The sequence below is a fragment of the Accipiter gentilis genome, chromosome 22 (genome assembly GCF_929443795.1).
Source record: "Accipiter gentilis chromosome 22, bAccGen1.1, whole genome shotgun sequence".
Taxonomy (NCBI): domain Eukaryota; kingdom Metazoa; phylum Chordata; class Aves; order Accipitriformes; family Accipitridae; genus Astur; species Astur gentilis.
In genome coordinates, this window is record NC_064901.1 from 307074 (window position 1) to 325128 (window position 18055).

Below are 18055 nucleotides of genomic sequence, written 5' to 3' on the forward strand. Positions count from 1 at the left end.
ACAGATATTTAATTTAGTGCTGCTTCCCATACACCTAATCAAGAAGGCGTGTTCAGTTGCTGTTTGAAATAAGGCTCCCGGTTGCAAATTGAAGTCATAAAAGCTACAGTGTTCCCCTAGGACAAAAAAAAACCAACAAACCCAACAAAAAAAAAAACAACAAAGTTGACATAAGGAACCTAATGGCAGAGGATAAAAATGCCGTACGGAAAACAAGAACTTGGTAAACTAAGCTAAACCCTCAACTTCCCTCTGCAGGTGCCCTGGAAGAGAGGCTGGTGCGACGGCTCCGACTCCAGCCCTGCTCTGCCTCACAAAACCAGCAGCCAGGGAAGTTCCGCCCCCCCGCAGAGAGGAAGGTTTGCTCGCACAGGGCTAGCCTGTCCCTCCTTAGTTCTCAACGCCACTGCTTCTCCCTCCCCGTCTCTCCCCTACCCCCGGCCGCCTCTTCACCACACCCCCCGCGGCACGATAGCGGCACGGTAACGCCGCGCTGCCGCCCCCCGGCCCCTCGCTGCCGCCCCGCCCCCGCGTTTCCGACCGCTACGAACGGCCGCCGCAAGGCCGCCCGCCCCTCCCCGGCGCCTGCGGGACCAGCCCCCGCGGCAGGCAGCAGCCACCGCCCCGCTCCCCAGCCAGCCTCTGCGCTTCGCATCGGAAGGGCGGCGCCGCAGCCAGGCCCCAGCGCCCAGCTCGGGGCCGCGGGCGCCGCGGGGCGAGGCGGCTGCCGACCCCGGCGCCTCACGGCCCGGCCAGCAGGGTGCGGGCCGCACCACCGCTCCCTGCGCAGTTAGGCGAGGGGGGCTGTTGGTGACGCAATCCCTGCGCCGCCGCGGGTGCTAGCGGTGCCTCGGTCACCGGCTGCGCCGGGGCCTCTGCAAGGCGCTGTAGGTGTCGTACGAACGGACGCCCGAGCCAATGGGAGCCGCCATCTCGGAAGGGCGCTCTCGCGTAGCCGGCGCTCGCTGGGGCACGCGCTCTCCTTTTGCGATGCGGTTGGCCAACAGGAGGGTGTGACCGACGAGCCATACCTCCCCCGAGCCAATCGGAGCGGGCCATGTAGAGCAAGCCGTTCGGGGGAGGGCTGCGTGTACTGCCGCCAGCAGTCGGTCGTCAGTGCGGCCGGCGGATTGGTGGCGGCGGTGGGCGGGGCGAGGAAGCCGGAGTCGGGGCCTCTCGGCGGCGGCGGCCCCTCAGGAGCCCGGCGGGATGGGGCGGCGGGCGCGCCTCGGGCTGGTGCTGTGCCTCGCGGCGCTGTGGGCCGGAGGACTGGTCGCAGCCGGTTAGTACCGGGGTCCCACCGCTACGCACCCCGCTGGGCCCAAGCTCTGCGGCGGCCTCGCCCCCCGCTGGCCTGCTGCAGGGGAGGGGGGTGCGGGCCGCTGCCGCCGTGGGCTGCGGGCGGTGAGGTGTCGGGGGGATCCTGGCGTCCGCACCGGGGCGCGGAGGCGGCGGCGGCGGCAATAATAGGCGAGGGGGCCCAGTGTCCTCCCTGGGGCTTCGGGGTGCGTGGGGGCAGCCCCGTCCTCGCCGGGGCGGCGGAGGGGAGAGGAAGGGAGCTGAGCTCCTGTCAGCTGCGTGGCCGCCAGTAGCGGGGGTGGCAGTGGCGGGCCCGTTGCTCACCCGGTGCCTGCTGGCTTTGCCTCAGCGGGGGCTGTTCGGTAGGCCTGATGGGGGCGAACACATTGCTTAGTCTGGCTCTTGCCTTTAAACAGCTCGTTAGGAGCCTACTTGGTAATGCTTGCTCTGCTCAAAACTGGAGTGAGGCATTTTTTCCTTCCTTCTTGCTGAGGACCTGATAATGCTGATGTTAGTGTTATCAGAACAGTTTTCTCATGAAAATATATACAGAGCATCTCTGGGGCTTGAGTTGTGTTGCTATAATACTTTTTTTTTTTCCCCTGCTTTTTCTGTTATTCTACAGCATGGGTTTTGTGTGCTTCTCATATGTTGTCATTCACTTCCTTTCAAGGGGTTTCTGCCTCCCTCATCCTTATTTCCACCATGGTGGGTAGGGGGAATGTGCAGTGCATTTATTTATATAGTGTTTCTAAAGCCACAAAGCACTCCTTTAGTAGGCAGCCTTATCCAGTGCTGCTGGGGATGTGCTTTTAGGCTGTCAGTGATATTTCAGGAAAGTAACTTAACGTTTTCTGTAGAGGTAAGTTCTGTGGTTTGGGGTTTGTTTTCATGTACGCAGTAGGAAGTTGAAATTTCAGGTTACATTACTGGAGTTCAGACTGGATATCAAGCACAGTTATATGAGCTTTGTAGGTAATGTTATAAGCCAGCAGGCCACTTCCCAAGGTGTAGAAAAGATACATACAAGTTCTGTGAAGTCAGAGAGATGTACCCAGGCTTTGAATGGTGTGTTCTTGCTGATAAGTTTATGTAAAGAAAAAACAAAGGTGAGATGAGACTGTTCATATCAGATGAACCATCTGTTGTGTACATGGAAGTTAGGTGGCAAAATTAAGGGCTGTTGAACTGTGCAGCTATGGCTGTGCTGGCACGCAACTCTTCTGTCTCGACTGCTTTTCCACTATCACAAAGTTGTGTTTGTGAATATGAAGTTCTGATAAGCTTAATTCAGCCTTTAAAAACCATATGTTTAGAGTCAGTTGAACTAATACAGTTAACTAGGCCCAAGAAAGCACATGGTACAGTACATGAAGGATTAGGTGCTGTTGCCAAACTTAAGGCGTTACTGTGAGATAAAACTGTTCACTAATATCCAGAATTAATTAGTAGAGGGCGTTTGGAGTCCATCTTTTGGCAGCATATTATAATAGGAAGGCCTTTCTTGCTCCAGTTTTTGTCAAGAATCATTCAGAAAGAAAATAAGTCGTCATCACTTCATCGATGAGTAAAAACACACAGTTCAAATATGCCTTCAGAAGATGTTTTTAATGAGGATTTTTTTTAGTAGTGAGTCTTTTAACTACAGCTTTAAACTCTAACTCTACAGTCATAAACTTTGCTTAAATCAATTTATTGAAATTTTCATGTGAAAGTTAAAAAACTCAGGCCTAAGGAAATGGGTGCTATTTTTTTGAAGATACAATATTAGTACAGAGTATGAAGAAGTTGAATGTTGGGAGCTGGGCAAAGAATATTAAGGAGTCCATGGGGAGTTGGCAAAAGCAGCTGAAAAAAGGTAACTGTGTTTTCCAGCTGAAGCTGGCTATCTTCTGCTTATCACAGCAGCGATGGCCTTCTGCTTCTTCTGTTTATCATTCATTAAGAATGTTGAAAAAAAAGTTATTTTTTTTCTGATTGCTGATATTATCTTATTCTTGGGGGGTTTTCCCCCTTGTTTGCAGCCTAAGAGGTAGAAATTCTCTCATTCTGCCTGAAGAGAGGAAGTGATTCTTCCTCTGACTATCCTGCACCTTCTATGGCTAACTTCAGTGATATGCAGAGGTTTTCATATTGTCTCATTAACTGGTAGGACAAATGAGCACAGTCATACACTTGTAGGAAACTTCTGTACCTATTGTCTCAAAAGACAGACCTCACTGGCCTGCCCTGACCCTTCTGATTTTACTTACCTAACTGAAAAACATTCCCTAAACTTGTTGCCTGGTAGGGAATCTCAATTCCTACAGAGAGAGTAAGTTTTGTAAATAGTTAGCCAGTAATTGCAAGGAGACCGGAAAAAAGACTTGTATTCAGAGTGAGTGTGGACCTATATCTTAATCTTGCAGTTGCACTAAAATGAATATGCTGCACAGATTGTAGCTGGGAACAATTTACTTGCTGCCAAGGATACTTTGAAACTAGTCTTGCTGAATAAATACCACTTAAGGATTTTGCTTAACTCACTGCATGTTTTAGAGCTTCATGTAATAGGAATAGCATCTCTGCTATAGAGTGTTTCTGTGCTGAATTTAACAGTTGAAAAATTGATGAGAAGCAATCTCAGCTAATTTTTTTCTTAAGATTTACTTTTTTCCTGCAAGAATAAGATAAACAGGGTTTGCACTCTCTTTCAAAGTCTAACTAGTCTACTTGCATAATAAGAACATTGAAAGAAATAACTAAAAATACCACAGAAAATCTCTGCTGGATGCTTTAAAGCAGCTGTTGCCAAACCTTTTTTGTTCATGCACCTGTCTCCGTAAAAAAATTTTTGAGCATACCTCTTCAATGTTTAACTTGTATTAGTACAGTAGTACATACCTGTATTTTTTTATATTATGTACATCATAAAACATGCACAAAACCAGAAAATAAACAAGAATGAGATAAAGGTGAAATAAACACTGTATTAAGAAAAGTTTTATTCATTAATAGTACAGAAAGTAATTTCTTCCTGCATCCCCAGTGGGTTTGCTAGCACGCCCCCTGAGATGTATGCACCACACTTAGGAGATCACTGCTGTAAAGCATGCAAATTCTTACTAGTTGCTTTGTTGTGATAGTGTTTGAAGTTTGAAGAGCTTGGCAATAACTCAGGGCATTCATCAGAGCTTTCGGAAGTTGCCAACTGCTTGCTCTTGCTGAATTTTGGGCTATTTCCCAAAGGTGAGTGACCATTCTAACATTGAAACTAATAGTATTTCTTGTCTGGTAGTAGCGGTCCTTTAGCTTTATAGGCTGTCAGCTGATTTGTTCTTCTAATACAACAAAACTTTGGCATTGTTGGGCTCCCTCGAGCTAATCACATTCTTCCTGCTGAATCGCACTGCATAGCTCTTCTTGTTTCTACCCCTCTATCCATAGTGCTCTCTTGAAAATGGTAATTCTCACAAAATGGTAGGATCTTTATCCAGCATATGGTAGGATCTTTTTATCTAGCATAGGCTGCCAGGGTATTTTTGCTATATTTAAATAGACTGATTGAACACTGATCTTTCTAACTGAGGAAAAATGAATACATTTGAAAGCTGATTTTAATTATATATGAAGTGGTGGACGGTTGAAACGTGTTTATGTCTATGAAGTGCTTTAGAGTCCTAGCTGGGCATGAGGGCACCCAGCAGTGTCTACAGCTCAGCACTGTTTGTAGGTGAAGCATTCGGTACAGTGTTGTCAGCTGCTCGTTTCAGCCATGAGTATTTTTGCCTACTTTTTCCTTTTAACATATCATTGCATCTCTGTAATTTGTTTAACGAATGGTAGGATTAACTTCCAATTGGCCTTTTTAGAAGAGGTTTATAGAATTAGGCAGCCTTGGTAACAAACCTAAATTTAAAAAAAAAAAAGAAGTTACTTTTTCATTTAACTCTGGAAAAACAAACTAAACTGTCAACTTAATCTCTGAAGCAGGTGCACAAACATACCATCTGTGACTGTTCAGTAGTTGAGGCTTGACTAATAAGCTGTTCTTAGGTCAAACTGTGACCTTCTACAGATCTTTCATTAACACTTTCAGAATAGTTTTCTTAAATGTTTCTTAGAAGTAGACGCTTTTATGAGTAGCGGGTGCATATTAGTCAGCAGTTCTGTGAAATAACAAGGCTGTAAGTGATCCCTCTAGTCATATATCGGTCATCACTGCAGCCTCATCTGCCTAACTTAGAAGGAGGTCCCAGAGCTAAGAACAATTAAACTAATATTTGTTGTTGCTTTAGTGCTGTTTTGGAACCACTTTTTTGAAAACAATTATTCAGGTACAACTTCTTAATAACAAAGCTGGTTCCTTCAGAGAGGATTTAAATGATGCAATGAAATCTGTTTATTTACTTTCAAGGAAGAAGAGCATTTAATGAGCTCTACCTTATGTTGCTCAGATGCCCCTTGCCTTTCAATTTAGTAAACCTTTTGCTTTGCCTATGAAGTTACAATAAAATTGTTCTTTGATATGTGTGCATAGATAGTATACCCTATTTGTATTTGTCCTTGTGTGATCTTTTGTTGTAAAGTCAGCCTTCCACAGACTGAAATCAGTTAGCAAAGCCTTTACCAAAAAGCTAAAATGGTCTAGTGCTGTCAGGCATTATAGGCTGATTTTGAGCAGACAAAAACAAACCCCCTAGCTGCTATAGCTGTTAAAAATAACATGATATTTGTTACTGCAGTAACAGGTACTGTATAAGTGTTTTGTATATATTAATAGCAGCATACAAGTTACAGGGTAGGTTAACCCTGTCATAGTTTTCTCCTGCTCCAGAAGCATGTCTGAATCTCTTGACAAGCTCTGGAGTTTGGAGTTGTAGGGGTGGCATTTGGGTTTAGATCAAATTTGTTTAGGATTGTAGAATGTAATTTGTGGGAAACATGGTAAATGCAGATTGTCTTATAGTTTAAAAATAGAAAGGACCAACAAGTATCCCAAATGCATACATACTTTTACTGTATTTAAAAACCAACTGTTATATATATCTGAAGTGTTGAAGTTCAGTGGTAGAACTTCTTATGACTTATCCCAATCAGCCTTATCTGTTAGATTCCTCAAGCTGATAAGCACTGTGGTCTCTGCCAAAAATGCAGTTAGCCTTGTTTTTTCATTATGCCTCTTTTGGTGCCTTTTCCAAAATGGTCTTACATTGTCGTAGTTGCTACTTCCAGGGTCTGTTTCATTTGGAGTGCTCTGATGCCTCCACTAGTTTTTCTGAAGGGCTCTACATGCTTTCATTTTTGGACCTGTAGGGTACAGCTGCCTACCAACAGCGACTGTTCTAGATCCTGTGTCTGCTGGCAGTCAGACTTTTTGAGCTTTACATCCTCATCAGCATGCTCAACAGACTATTATTGATTTGTCTCAGTTGTACTGTCAAACTTCTTGTCACCTTAGTTTTGCTCTTACAAGTCTTAGAATTTTTTCTTGTTTTTATTATGCTGTTTCAGCTTAAAGTTGATCCTCATGTTTTTACTTGTTCTAATCAAAGGTTATACTTCAAATAACAATGTGGAAATTGCTTTCTGGAATCTGGCTTCCAAGATTAGCCCTTTCATTGCAAATACCCACAGTTGCTCTGTTATAGTAATAGCCTTCAAAACATGAGCTGATGAAGTGTCATGTTTGTAGTTTGTCGCTTCAGAGATGGTTTATCTTGGGTAAGATGCTTTACTTGCATGAGGATAAAAAGCATGCAAGTTTTGTTTGCTGACGAATCCTTACAGAAAGTCAGCAGAGGTCTATAAACTTTTGGAGAGTTTTGTTGGCATTCAGTATTTGTGCAGTTAGTCTTTAATAGGTAACCATAATATACTAAATGGTGTATCTCAAGTACAGGGCACTAACTTCTATCAGTTTACATACCTTTTCTAGTCACAGTGCAGGTCTCCGGCCTGTCAACACCTTACTACTGCTATAAGGCATTACAGAGCCCAGAATCTCAGAAGGGGGGCATTTCTAAATGTAGTAGGAGTTAGTGGCAGCTTTGCTTAGTCATCTGTTTATATTTTAAGCTTTTATTTAGGTTTAAGTGAGTTGTGTACTGGAGAGAGGGATGCCTGTAGTGTCTTCTTTCAAATGGGGGGGGGGGGGGGGGTGGGAGTGTGTACCTAAATGAGGTGGTATCAGATACTAATGACTGGGAACAGTCACATTTCGTCTGTGATAATTTTAGAGGCTTTCAGTTAAGATGATAGTACAAACCAGGTTGTTTGAACCACAGTTAGTAGCCCATTTAAATTACAGAAACAAAGAAAATGAGAGACAAGTCTGCAAAACAGTGGTAAAACTGTCATAAATAAGCTTTTCTGATTATCTTCTCCCTCCTCTTCACCTCTATTTCTTTAGGTCTCTGCCTAATAGCCTTTCTTCTTTACCAATTCTTCTCTTTGCAGTCTTTCTAATCAAATATCATATCATAGCCCATTCAGATAAGAAAGATGACAATTAAACAAGGCTTGCAGCTCTTGAACAGTATCTTAAAGACAAACTAATGTCTCACATTTCTGAAGAGAGACCTCTGTATAAAGGTTTGAATATGCTGGTCAGGCAAAATTAGTGACATTCTATAAAGCACAATGTTTAATTACAAGTGAGGTGTTATTAATGTAACTTTTTGGTCACTACTGAAGCTGTTTATACTGAAGCTGATTTGGTGGCTAAAAACTAGGTTCTACAGGCCCTTTTCACTTGATGCATACCTTTTTAATTAGTTTAGTTGGACTGGAACAATTCAGACTCAGTAGTAATCTAGAGGATTGATTTGGGTTTTTAAAAAAAATAAATTCCACACTCTTTTCCAGTATTGGACACACAATTGTGTTGGCATAATTTAAGGAAGAAGAAACATCTGTGAAACATTTGATTCTTCCTGACAACACCACCAAGGTCTTTCTGAAATGCATTAGTACAATAGAATATTTCAGACCCATGGTACAATATTATAGCTGAACTTATTTTTAGAGAAGATTACTCATGGAAAAGCTTTTTACTGACTTATAACATCTCTTCTAGATGAAGAGGGAAATCAAGATGAATCACTGGAGTCAAAGGTGAGGAAATAAGTTCCTAGTCATTCTGTTTTTCTTGTGGTGTGAGAGCAAAGGTCTGAAATTCAGAACCATGATTTGATTCCTGTTTTAAACTGTTCTGTAGCTCTTGCTGTGTCATTTATGTCTTCTGTGCATCAAAATAATTAATGTTGTGTTTTATCTTTGAAATATTTTTTTTTCCAAAGAACTGAAAGGGATGGAGTCAATGGGAGCTGATAGAGGTAGCTCAACTTACTTTTGATGCTACTGTTTAAACTTAGTATGTATCTTTAAAAAATAATGGGTTTTTTGCCAGCTGCTGCTGTTCAGTTTCTAATCTAAATTATGTGGCTGCTTTCCTTTAGACTTTATCTGCAGAGGACCAGGTAAAGGACCATTCTACAGGAACTCGAGTAGTAGCAGGTCAGATCTTCCTTGAATCAGGGAAATCAGACTCTCAATCGGAGGATGAAGAGAACTTTCACAGTCAAGAGGAGGAAAAAGAGAGTTCGCTGGAAGAGTTGAACTCTCTAGAGATGTCAAATCTATTAAATAAAGATTTGGAAGAAGCAGAAATACAGAATCCAGGTAACTGCTCACAGACTTTTGAACAGGTGGCAAAAAAGATGCATCTGAGTAACTTTGAAATAACTAGTGTCTTAACCTTTCTGGAATGGAATGATAATTGCTGCCTTTTCCATTAGAAAGTAACATCAAAAAGTTTTCAAGTATATTGTGATTGAAATATGAGTGGTTATTTTTAGATGTATTTGAAAGAGTTTTCCAAAATTCTTGTTGTTTCCATCTTGTTGGAAAGCTTTAACTATCAAATGGAGAAAGCCCCGATTTCTCCAAATAGGACTCAAGCACACATACTATGCTGTGTGCATTTATACCAACCGTAGAAGGAGAAATTGCATCAGTATTTCAGCCTGCTTTCTGTTTGCCTGGCCAGTCAGTTGACAGAGAAGGAACAAATTATGATGCAAAGACAAGCTTCCTGGGATAGCATTGGAAGCCTTAGGGCAACATCTAAATTGCACGTAAACTTCAGTAAGTTTTTAAATATAGGTAAGACCTTAAGTCCTTGTGCCTAAATTCCCAGGAAATTCTAGAGGTGTTTTTTTTTACTGCTAATAAAAATAAATTTAATATGATTTTTTTTGACTTGCAGTTAGTAGGGGATGATAACTAGATGGCACAGTTGAGTACCCTAGCCTATGTAGCAAAGACTTTTCCTTTTCACTCATACATAAAAACTAAATCTTCAACTTTACTGAAAAAATATAGTTACATGGTAATATTAGTATTTGTCTATCTTCTCAACTCGGACTTGAATGTCAAAGGAAAACAAGAGTTATGAAATCAGCTCTGTTATATACTAGCTTTCAGTGTTTTCTAATAAGCCTTCCTTATTAATGCAGAACTAGTATACAGTTTGTTAAAACTCAGTAATAGGATTAAATATTGCTGTCAATAGGTGTGGTGGTGTACAGGAAAAAGGTATATAAAATCCACTAAATAGCTTGCTACCGCAAAACAGTGGGTTAAGTACCATATTTAGTCAGTGCAGTCTGTTTCAAAAGTAAACTTTAAGATACTTTTAATGTCGCATCAGAAAGATGTAACCAAATGGCTTGCTCCCTGGCAACTGAGGTTTTTAACTACACCTGTCAAAGTACTGCAAGTGACTTTCAAAAACCATAAATTTAAGCCTTGCGCAGTTTCTTGAACCTCTTATGAAGTAAATAAGCAACATGGGTGGAAGGATTACTGGTTTTATCTAAACAGTTCTGAAGGGAAAGTACTTGTATTCTGGCAGGTAAAAAACACTGCTAAAGGACAGCTTTACTGGCAAACTTTTTAACTGAGCAGGACAGGAATCTACCCCAGGTACAGATGCTACAGCTCTTGAATGAGCTATTGGTGACAGGACAGCATTAAGGGAGATTAAAGCTTTTCTAAATACAGTTTGGCTCCTGGTCATGAGATTGCATGGAAAAAAATAATATTCAAGTTTCCACATGTATTTTGCAGGATAATGAGCAGAAAAAAAATTCATCTTCAGTAATTTAAAATTAGTACTACTAAGGCTTTTAACCTTCTAAGAAAGAAGTTGTCCTGCTTGCTTCTGATACAGTGGGGAGGTCTTGTGTGTAAAGAAATAGTTATTTATCTTGGGTTGTATGTTTTTGTAACAATCAAGTTCCATGCTAACAATTTTTGCTGAAAACTGCCCACGAGTTTATACAGAGCTGGCAATTCCTGCTGTGTTTGTTTTCCTATTTGGAGGAATCTTATAGTAATGTAGCCAATACTTATAAGTAATCTATATTTAAGTTTCCTGCAGAATAAAGTATGAGATGAGATATAAGTAAATAAGGACAAAATATAATGATAAAATACCATATACTTTATTCAGACATAGTAAAACAGGTAGATTGCTGTTGCTCACTCAATTTGACAAAAAGTAAATCATTTGCCTCAGTTTGTACTTATCATTCTTTAAGTACATGGCAAAATAACTGTGGTGAGCATTTTATCCTGTGATCACATAGCTGTGTTGCTTTAGGGGTTAGTATTTGTTACTATCTGGGGGGAAAAACAGCATTATGGTTGAATTTAGAATTAAAGGAAGGCAAGGGGGAGGACTGGGGCAGAGTCATTTGTTAACTCTCATGCAGAACGCTGTGTGAATGGTTCGTGTCCAATTGCTTTCAATATATGAGACAAGGTACTAAGCAATACAAGTAGAACTTCAAGTTCTCAAGTAGTGTTAGTATCCTGGACCTGGAATTTGTTCAAATGACAGTGATAAGAGGTCCTGTCAGTTGTAGTTACGTGTACCCTTAGCATGAGTTTGTGTATTACTCTGTGGTTAACAGATGTCTAAAATGATTCCAGGCAAATTGCATTTGGACACGTTATTTTTTAATGAAATTTCTGAAAATAACATTTTTCCTTGTGTGTTATGGGATAAGTAACTTGGAGTGGTGTGGTGGAGCATCTGCCAAGGAATCAAGTTATGAAGAGCAATTTGAACAGGCTAACTAATCCTAGAGACTTCTTTATGCTTCAAAAAATCAAAATGAGATTTTTAAATTAGTGTGGTCTCTAGGCCTTACAATTATAGACCCTAGAAAAAAGAACTAACTTTATAACCACAAGAATTACAAACTTAACTTGAAAAGATACTGTATAATTGACGTTCTCAATTGCATGACTTTGCAAATGTCTTCAAATGAAGCTGAACCCAACTGCTGGATTTAGCTTAGTGAAAGAGAAATTATAAAAGGCTAATTGAAATAATTTCATTTTCAAAAAAGTGAAGATAATTCTTGGTCTTCATGGAAAATTGATTTTATTTAAAAATATTGCAATATTGGAATCAGTAACCTTTGAAGTTCTAGTACATGAGAAATGATAAATCATGCTGTTCAAAGTAATTTTGAATACAACATAAATATATTGGCGAAGTGAAATAAAGTTTTCAATGTAAGTATTTGCAACAATAGAAAATGACTAGACTTTTAAGTCTTTTCTCACAGTTGCATGTTTACTTCCTCTGATATTCAAGTACTTTCAGTATCACGTTTGGGGATGTGAGTAGTTCTGTCATGATTATGTTTAACCCTGGGGCTGAAATGAATATATTCACTGGAATGCACTTCAAGGGTAGTCTTTTGCATGAGGAAGGGAGCGCAGAGAAGAAAAGGTGGAAGGAAGGGCTGTTTATTTTGGTAGGCAATGAAAATGTAACAGATTTGCCTTCTCCAATCTAAACAAAAATATTTTCTTTGCCTAGAACTAAGAAATATAAGAAACCACCTACCTTCAGTTTCACTTCCTAATTAAAAATAAGAATAATACTACTTCAAGTCCTATTTAGAAAAATAATTGCTTTTTCAAGCTTTTGTAAACTAGAAGTTTTACTGAGAACTTGATTAAATGCAGTTCATAGAAATTAAAACCAACATAGGTGCGCTTTCCTATGTGTAGTAGATGACTTTTATTTGTGGAATAAAGGAAAGCAGTCTAATCCCTGGGTATGTATTTTCAGTTTTGACAGCTATTGGAGGCACAGCAGATGGTGAACCTTGCCACTTCCCCTTTTTGTTTATGGAGAAGGAGTATGCAGAGTGCACTGCGGATGGGAGGGAGGATGGCAGGCTTTGGTGTGCAACAACCTATGATTACAAGAAAGATCAAAAGTGGGGCTTCTGTGAAAGTAAGTAACCTGATGTCTTGTTCTTGTCCAAGGAATGCTTTCTTAAGCTAGTGTTTTCAGTCCTCTTAATGCCCCTTATTTCAGGGTCTAGAAGTCCCTGTCATATATTAATGGCCACTTTATACTGTGATATACAAGTAATTATAAAGGCAAAGTTCTCATGATGAAAAAGATTATAATGCAAATGCCACTTCCCAAAGCTGTTTGGGAAATCTTGTAGTGGAGGCATCTATAAAACTCTTAGTTGCTGAGTCTGTAGGACTCTAGGGGTTTGACAGTGTTTTCCCATTACACTCGCTGATTTGTTGCACAAAGGCAACGCTTCTCTAGGAAACGTCCTCCTGAAGGAGGAACCTTTCTTCCTTGAACAGCTTGCTTTGGAGCAATGAAAAGAATATTTTAACAGCAAACTTGTACATGAGAGACATCGTATGAGAAGAAACTGTCTACCAAGATATCCAACACCTTTAGACAGCTTTTTGTAATCACTTGGGTTGTTTATTGGTCTTCAGAAACATATTTCTGTCTGTATTTTCCCTTCAGAACCAATAGGAATTTTGAGAGAATAGTCTTGAGCTGTGTAATTGGAGCTCTTGATGTACTTTTTTTGTTTCGTTTTGGTTTTTTGTAGCTGAAGAGCAGTCTAATAAGAGAAGGCAGATGCAAGAAGCTGAGGATGTTTATCAGACTGGAATGAAAATCCTTAATGAAAGCAGTAAAAAGGCTCAGAAGAAAGAGTAAGTCTACCTCCTCCATCCCCACAAGACAAGGATGACATGGCTGGTCACTCTGGCTTAACTGAAAAATAACTTAAATGAGTTGCCCTGGGACTTTGCACTTTATTGGACTTAGCATCAAACTATGCAGTGATAGTACTGAAAATAAATAGTAATTTCAGGGTATTTAGAAAAATAAATTTATTTCTGCTTTCCTCTGAATCCACTAAAAATTGTGTAACATTAATTTCTGAAGAGTGGATGTCATCAAAACATTGACTTAATGCAAGATGGTGCTGCAGTTCTCTAGCCACAATATATATGTTGCAGCTGCCCAGAAAAAAAAAAAACTAAGAACATGATACAAGCTATTTGTCTCTTTTCAAATGTTTCTTACAGTCTGGTTCTCATTCTGCTTCAAAGATTAAGTGGAAAAAATCAGCATTTCTTGTCCTGCTCTGTTTTTGTCCCTGCTTTCTTGTGTTTTCGGTCACCATAAAAATAGTATTAAGCTTAATTTCAACAAATTGTTAAAACTCTAATAATTAACATTGTATGAGAGAAAAGGGGAGTGCTTGTAGATAAAACGAAAAAAAAAGAATTGAGTGTTCTGTCACTCTAGTCTGTTTACTTTCTACTCTAAATATCCAATTACTGATGAAATAGTTCTCAGCTTACCACTATAATTAAGAATAGCTATGTTAATTTAGAACTCCCTGGTACTTACGTTGATAACTTCATCAGCAAGTGGTGACTTGACACTGCTGATTATTATGTGAGTACTATTACCGTGTTAAACTTGTTTGTGAAGATATGGAAGCATATTTCTACTTTATGTATCAGGGAAACTGAAGCACAGCTAGAGGTTGTACATCACACCTTGGCAAAGACAAAGGGAGACAGTATCTGTTTGACTAGTATTCCTTTGAATAAAATAGCGTGGGAATTATAAAACAATATTAGATCTTGTTTCTCTTGAATACTTTACACTTTCTTAGAAGATGAAATTACGTGAGGAACCAGCTGTGCCTTAGCCTGTCCTAAAGAAAGAAAACAAGACTGAGTATAGAAAGGAGAAGAGGTAAAGAAAAATCTTGGAATGCTGTCAAAGGTCCATGAGAAATCAAGCTGAAGCATGCTTGACAGTACTGTGTTATGATGTTTAAGATTACAGTTTTTTAAATTGCTGTGAAACCGCCTGCTGTGAAATTACTTTGGAGGACTACTCTTAAGTTCTGAGGCTGAAATAGAAAGGCGAGTTTCCAAAGAACTTTCTCATTGTTAGCATGACTGTTGCATCACAAAATTGATCATATATGCAGTTGTCTTGGACTCAATGCTTAGTGTTTTCATTGGAATGATCTTGTAATCAACAATCAAAGACTACATAGTCTTTTTCAGGCTTGTTTTTTCTATCATGATCTGTGAAGCTGTCAGAGTAGTCATCCTACTGGATACATAGTACAGGACTTAAAATTGTTGCTACAAAAATGTGATCATTTGACATTAAACTTTTCATATATCTTACAGGGGAGGAAATGCATACTGCTTTGCATATGGAGTAGAGTGAATGTTAAAATCCAGTTTGTGTATTAGCTACATTGTATGAGTTGTTGCATAGATTGACAACTTGGAACTGGAACAAATGACTGTAGGTAGATGCATTTGTAGAAAATAGAGGCTAAAACAGAGGATCAAAACACCTCCCTGGAATCTTCAGGTTTATGAATGGAATCTGCTTCTTTGCCTCAAGGTGACTAAGAAATTGTTTTCTTTTAAGAGCGTATCAATATCTTCTGAAAGCAGCTGACATGAATCATACCAAGGCAATGGAGAAAGTGTCTTATGCTTTGTTGTTTGGGGATTACCTGAAGCAGAACATCCAGTCATCAAAAGAACTATTTGAAAAACTAACAGAAGAAGGTTCTCCTAAAGGGCAAATGGTATGTATGTACTTAGATTCTACAGAAGTTTTTATAGGTTTAGAAATTGTTTTATAGATCATACATCCTCTAAGGTGGTTTTATAGATTGTTCTTGCATCCAGAATAGAATGAGAACATTAAGTGGTATCTGTTGCCTGGTTAAAAAAGACAGCAGATAAGAGTGCTGCTTTTTTAAATTGTTTGAAAACTTGATATAAAACATTTGCTTCAGGCTCTGATTCAGGTAATGCATTTTATTGATGCTTGCCTAATCATCTCCTGATCCTGACTACACATTGCCTTTCTTCACCTTTTTAAATTTCACCAGTGCCTTGCTTGATTCAAAGATTGTCCCCCAAATCCTTCTGCTTTACCTGGCTTCTGCGTGTTGCTAGTATTACTAGCAGTAACAAATGGCATCTGTACCCTCAAGGTAAACACATGGAGACAGGTCTTCTCTTTGAGTTTAAAAAACCATCATTAAACTGCCGGTAATACAGTACAGTGGCGGTCTTTTAATTTATCTGTTGTATGACTGACTAGGTTGGATGTGTTAAGTCAAAAAATGGGTAGATACAGGTGACTCCAGCCAACAAATCTTCTCTGAAACTGTGTTACTTTCTTCTTGCGGTTCATGGGAGATGTTGTGGCTTTTCATCTGCAGTTTTATCTTTGAGACAGGTAGATATACACACATACACAAGTTTATAATCTAGGAAGTCAGAAACTCTTAGGAATCTTGAAAGCTGTTTAGTGGAATAGGACTCACTTTGTCCATATGCCTTTGAACATTATAGAACTGTATGTAATTGTTCACATGTAACACCCACATTTTATGACATTACAATTTTAATGTCTTAATATCTGCATACATTTATTGTTTAGTTCTCTTTTGTTTTGGAAGTGTCAGCTTCTTTAGGAATTATCCAGTTTCTTTTGGCTCTTTGCCTACCAAGTCTCCTGCTGTTCCATGTTTAATGTTGGAGTGCTGCTTTACCATAGAAAGCAGGAACGTGTTTTTGCTAAAGACTTTGTCTCAGTGAAGACCGTGACTTTTCTTGGTCTAGAATTCAATACTGTCTGCATGAGGTGATTTTTTTTATTTTTTTTTTTTTGGTGGGTGTGCTTTCAGAATTGCCTAGAATAGTCTTAGAACAGTGAAATACAGCCACCTTGATATATATATACTGTTATCTTCTCTGCTACTAGTTTCTCTTTTGAGCCACACAGCTGTAACAGGTGTTATAGACAGAGCAGTAATTATGTAAATTTTAAGAATAAAAATAACTTTTGAAAAATCCTCAGCCAAACAGCTTTCTGCATTCTAACTGCTTATATTTGTAGTCATAAATGCAACTAACCCATGGCAGAACAGATGCAAAATAGTAAATTCATCAGATCTGTTAGACAGTAAATCAGACTCTTACAGAGAAGGTCGTGGTTCATGTATGTTTGCACTGGTGTACGAGACAAATAGGATACATGAATAACCTGACAGATGTTGCTGATCTTCACTTGAGGGTCTTTAAACTGGTATACTTTTACTCTTCAGGACCTTTAGACCTACACTTGGCATTCAGGGAAGTAGTAGTTTCTTCCTTGCATTTGATCCGCTAGACTGAATTCTGGTGAAATGTATTTATGTTAGTCTCCTAGGTAACTGAATAATTTAGAAACTTCATACTTCAAAAGGGGCAGGGAAGAGCTTTAGATATAGGAGGTACCAAAGTGAAGGTAGAACTTGGCATATTCTTTGCAGCTTTGGATTGTTGTTTGACTTCTTTATACTTATGTATTCCAGGAAAACTGATCCTGGATTTTTCAAAGGATGTGCTGACAAACTTCATTTTATTTCTAGGCTCTTGGATTTCTATATGCATCTGGTCTAGGCGTCAATTCTAGTCAAGCTAAGGTAACAGAAATCTTCAGTGTGTGCTCTTGTATTTTATCTTGAAGGCAGATGTTAAATAACCACTGATTTTGTTTTAAGGCCCTGGTGTATTACACTTTCGGAGCTTTAGGAGGAAATCTGATCGCCCATATGATCTTGGTAAGTAAGATAGTTAATAACTTTAGACATGCAGGAACTTTTTTATACTCTTAAATTTGGAATGTAAGATTTGCATTCATGTGAATACACTGTCCAAATATTAGATCGTCATGCATACCTTGGGTAAGCAATAGTATCTTCCCTGTTATTCCTTGTAAGCTTAAGGAAAAGTCTTCTCATTTTAATCTGTATACCACTGAATTTAGATGGACCATGTTTACATCTCTTGACTTAAAGTAGAAGTGTCAGACTCCTAATTTTATAGGCTGATGAGAACTGTGAAAGCCAGAGATCTTTACAGAAGATGCTGTTTTAATCAGTATTGTGAGATTTAAGACAAAGTGCAACATGTGTAAGTAAAAGGCTTTAGGTTTTCATCCATAAGTGTCATTCTTATTTGCTTTTTCCTGAGTAATATCTGAAGTATATTGGCCACTCTTAACTTTAATGGTATCAGTCAGGTTTTTTTAATACAGACTTGTGGCCTTTGTTTTGCCTATTGTCTCATCAAACCTTGCTCAAGTAATTTGAAAAAAGTTTGTAACCTGGCAAGCAATATGTTGTCAAATAACCAATAGTTCAATATTTTTATATTTTGCTTTCTAGGGTTACCGGTACTGGGCTGGGATAGGAGTCCTTCAAAGTTGTGAATCTGCTCTCACTCACTACCGACTTGTAGCTAATCACGGTAAAAACTTTTTACTAGGCTAACATTCTTGGCTTTCTATGTATTTCTATATCATTCACCTAGAAAATACTAGAGG

The 18055-nt window shown here is 39.4% G+C and overlaps 1 protein-coding gene across 3 annotated transcripts in view; it reads left to right on the forward strand.

Moving 5' to 3' along the window:
• The first annotated feature begins 1114 nt into the window (after positions 1 to 1114).
• SEL1L (SEL1L adaptor subunit of ERAD E3 ubiquitin ligase) overlaps positions 1115 to 18055 on the forward strand; it is a 36340-nt gene continuing 19399 nt past the window's right edge. For all 3 annotated transcript variants that reach the window (XM_049825947.1, XM_049825948.1, XM_049825949.1), the window contains exons 1-9: positions 1115 to 1282; positions 8357 to 8394; positions 8739 to 8961; positions 12434 to 12601; positions 13233 to 13338; positions 15098 to 15260; positions 17100 to 17153; positions 17232 to 17291; positions 17898 to 17979. In XM_049825947.1, the coding sequence (XP_049681904.1) occupies positions 1210 to 1282; positions 8357 to 8394; positions 8739 to 8961; positions 12434 to 12601; positions 13233 to 13338; positions 15098 to 15260; positions 17100 to 17153; positions 17232 to 17291; positions 17898 to 17979 (967 nt within the window). In that variant the 5' untranslated portion in view covers positions 1115 to 1209. The remainder of the gene's footprint in view (positions 1283 to 8356; positions 8395 to 8738; positions 8962 to 12433; positions 12602 to 13232; positions 13339 to 15097; positions 15261 to 17099; positions 17154 to 17231; positions 17292 to 17897; positions 17980 to 18055) is intronic.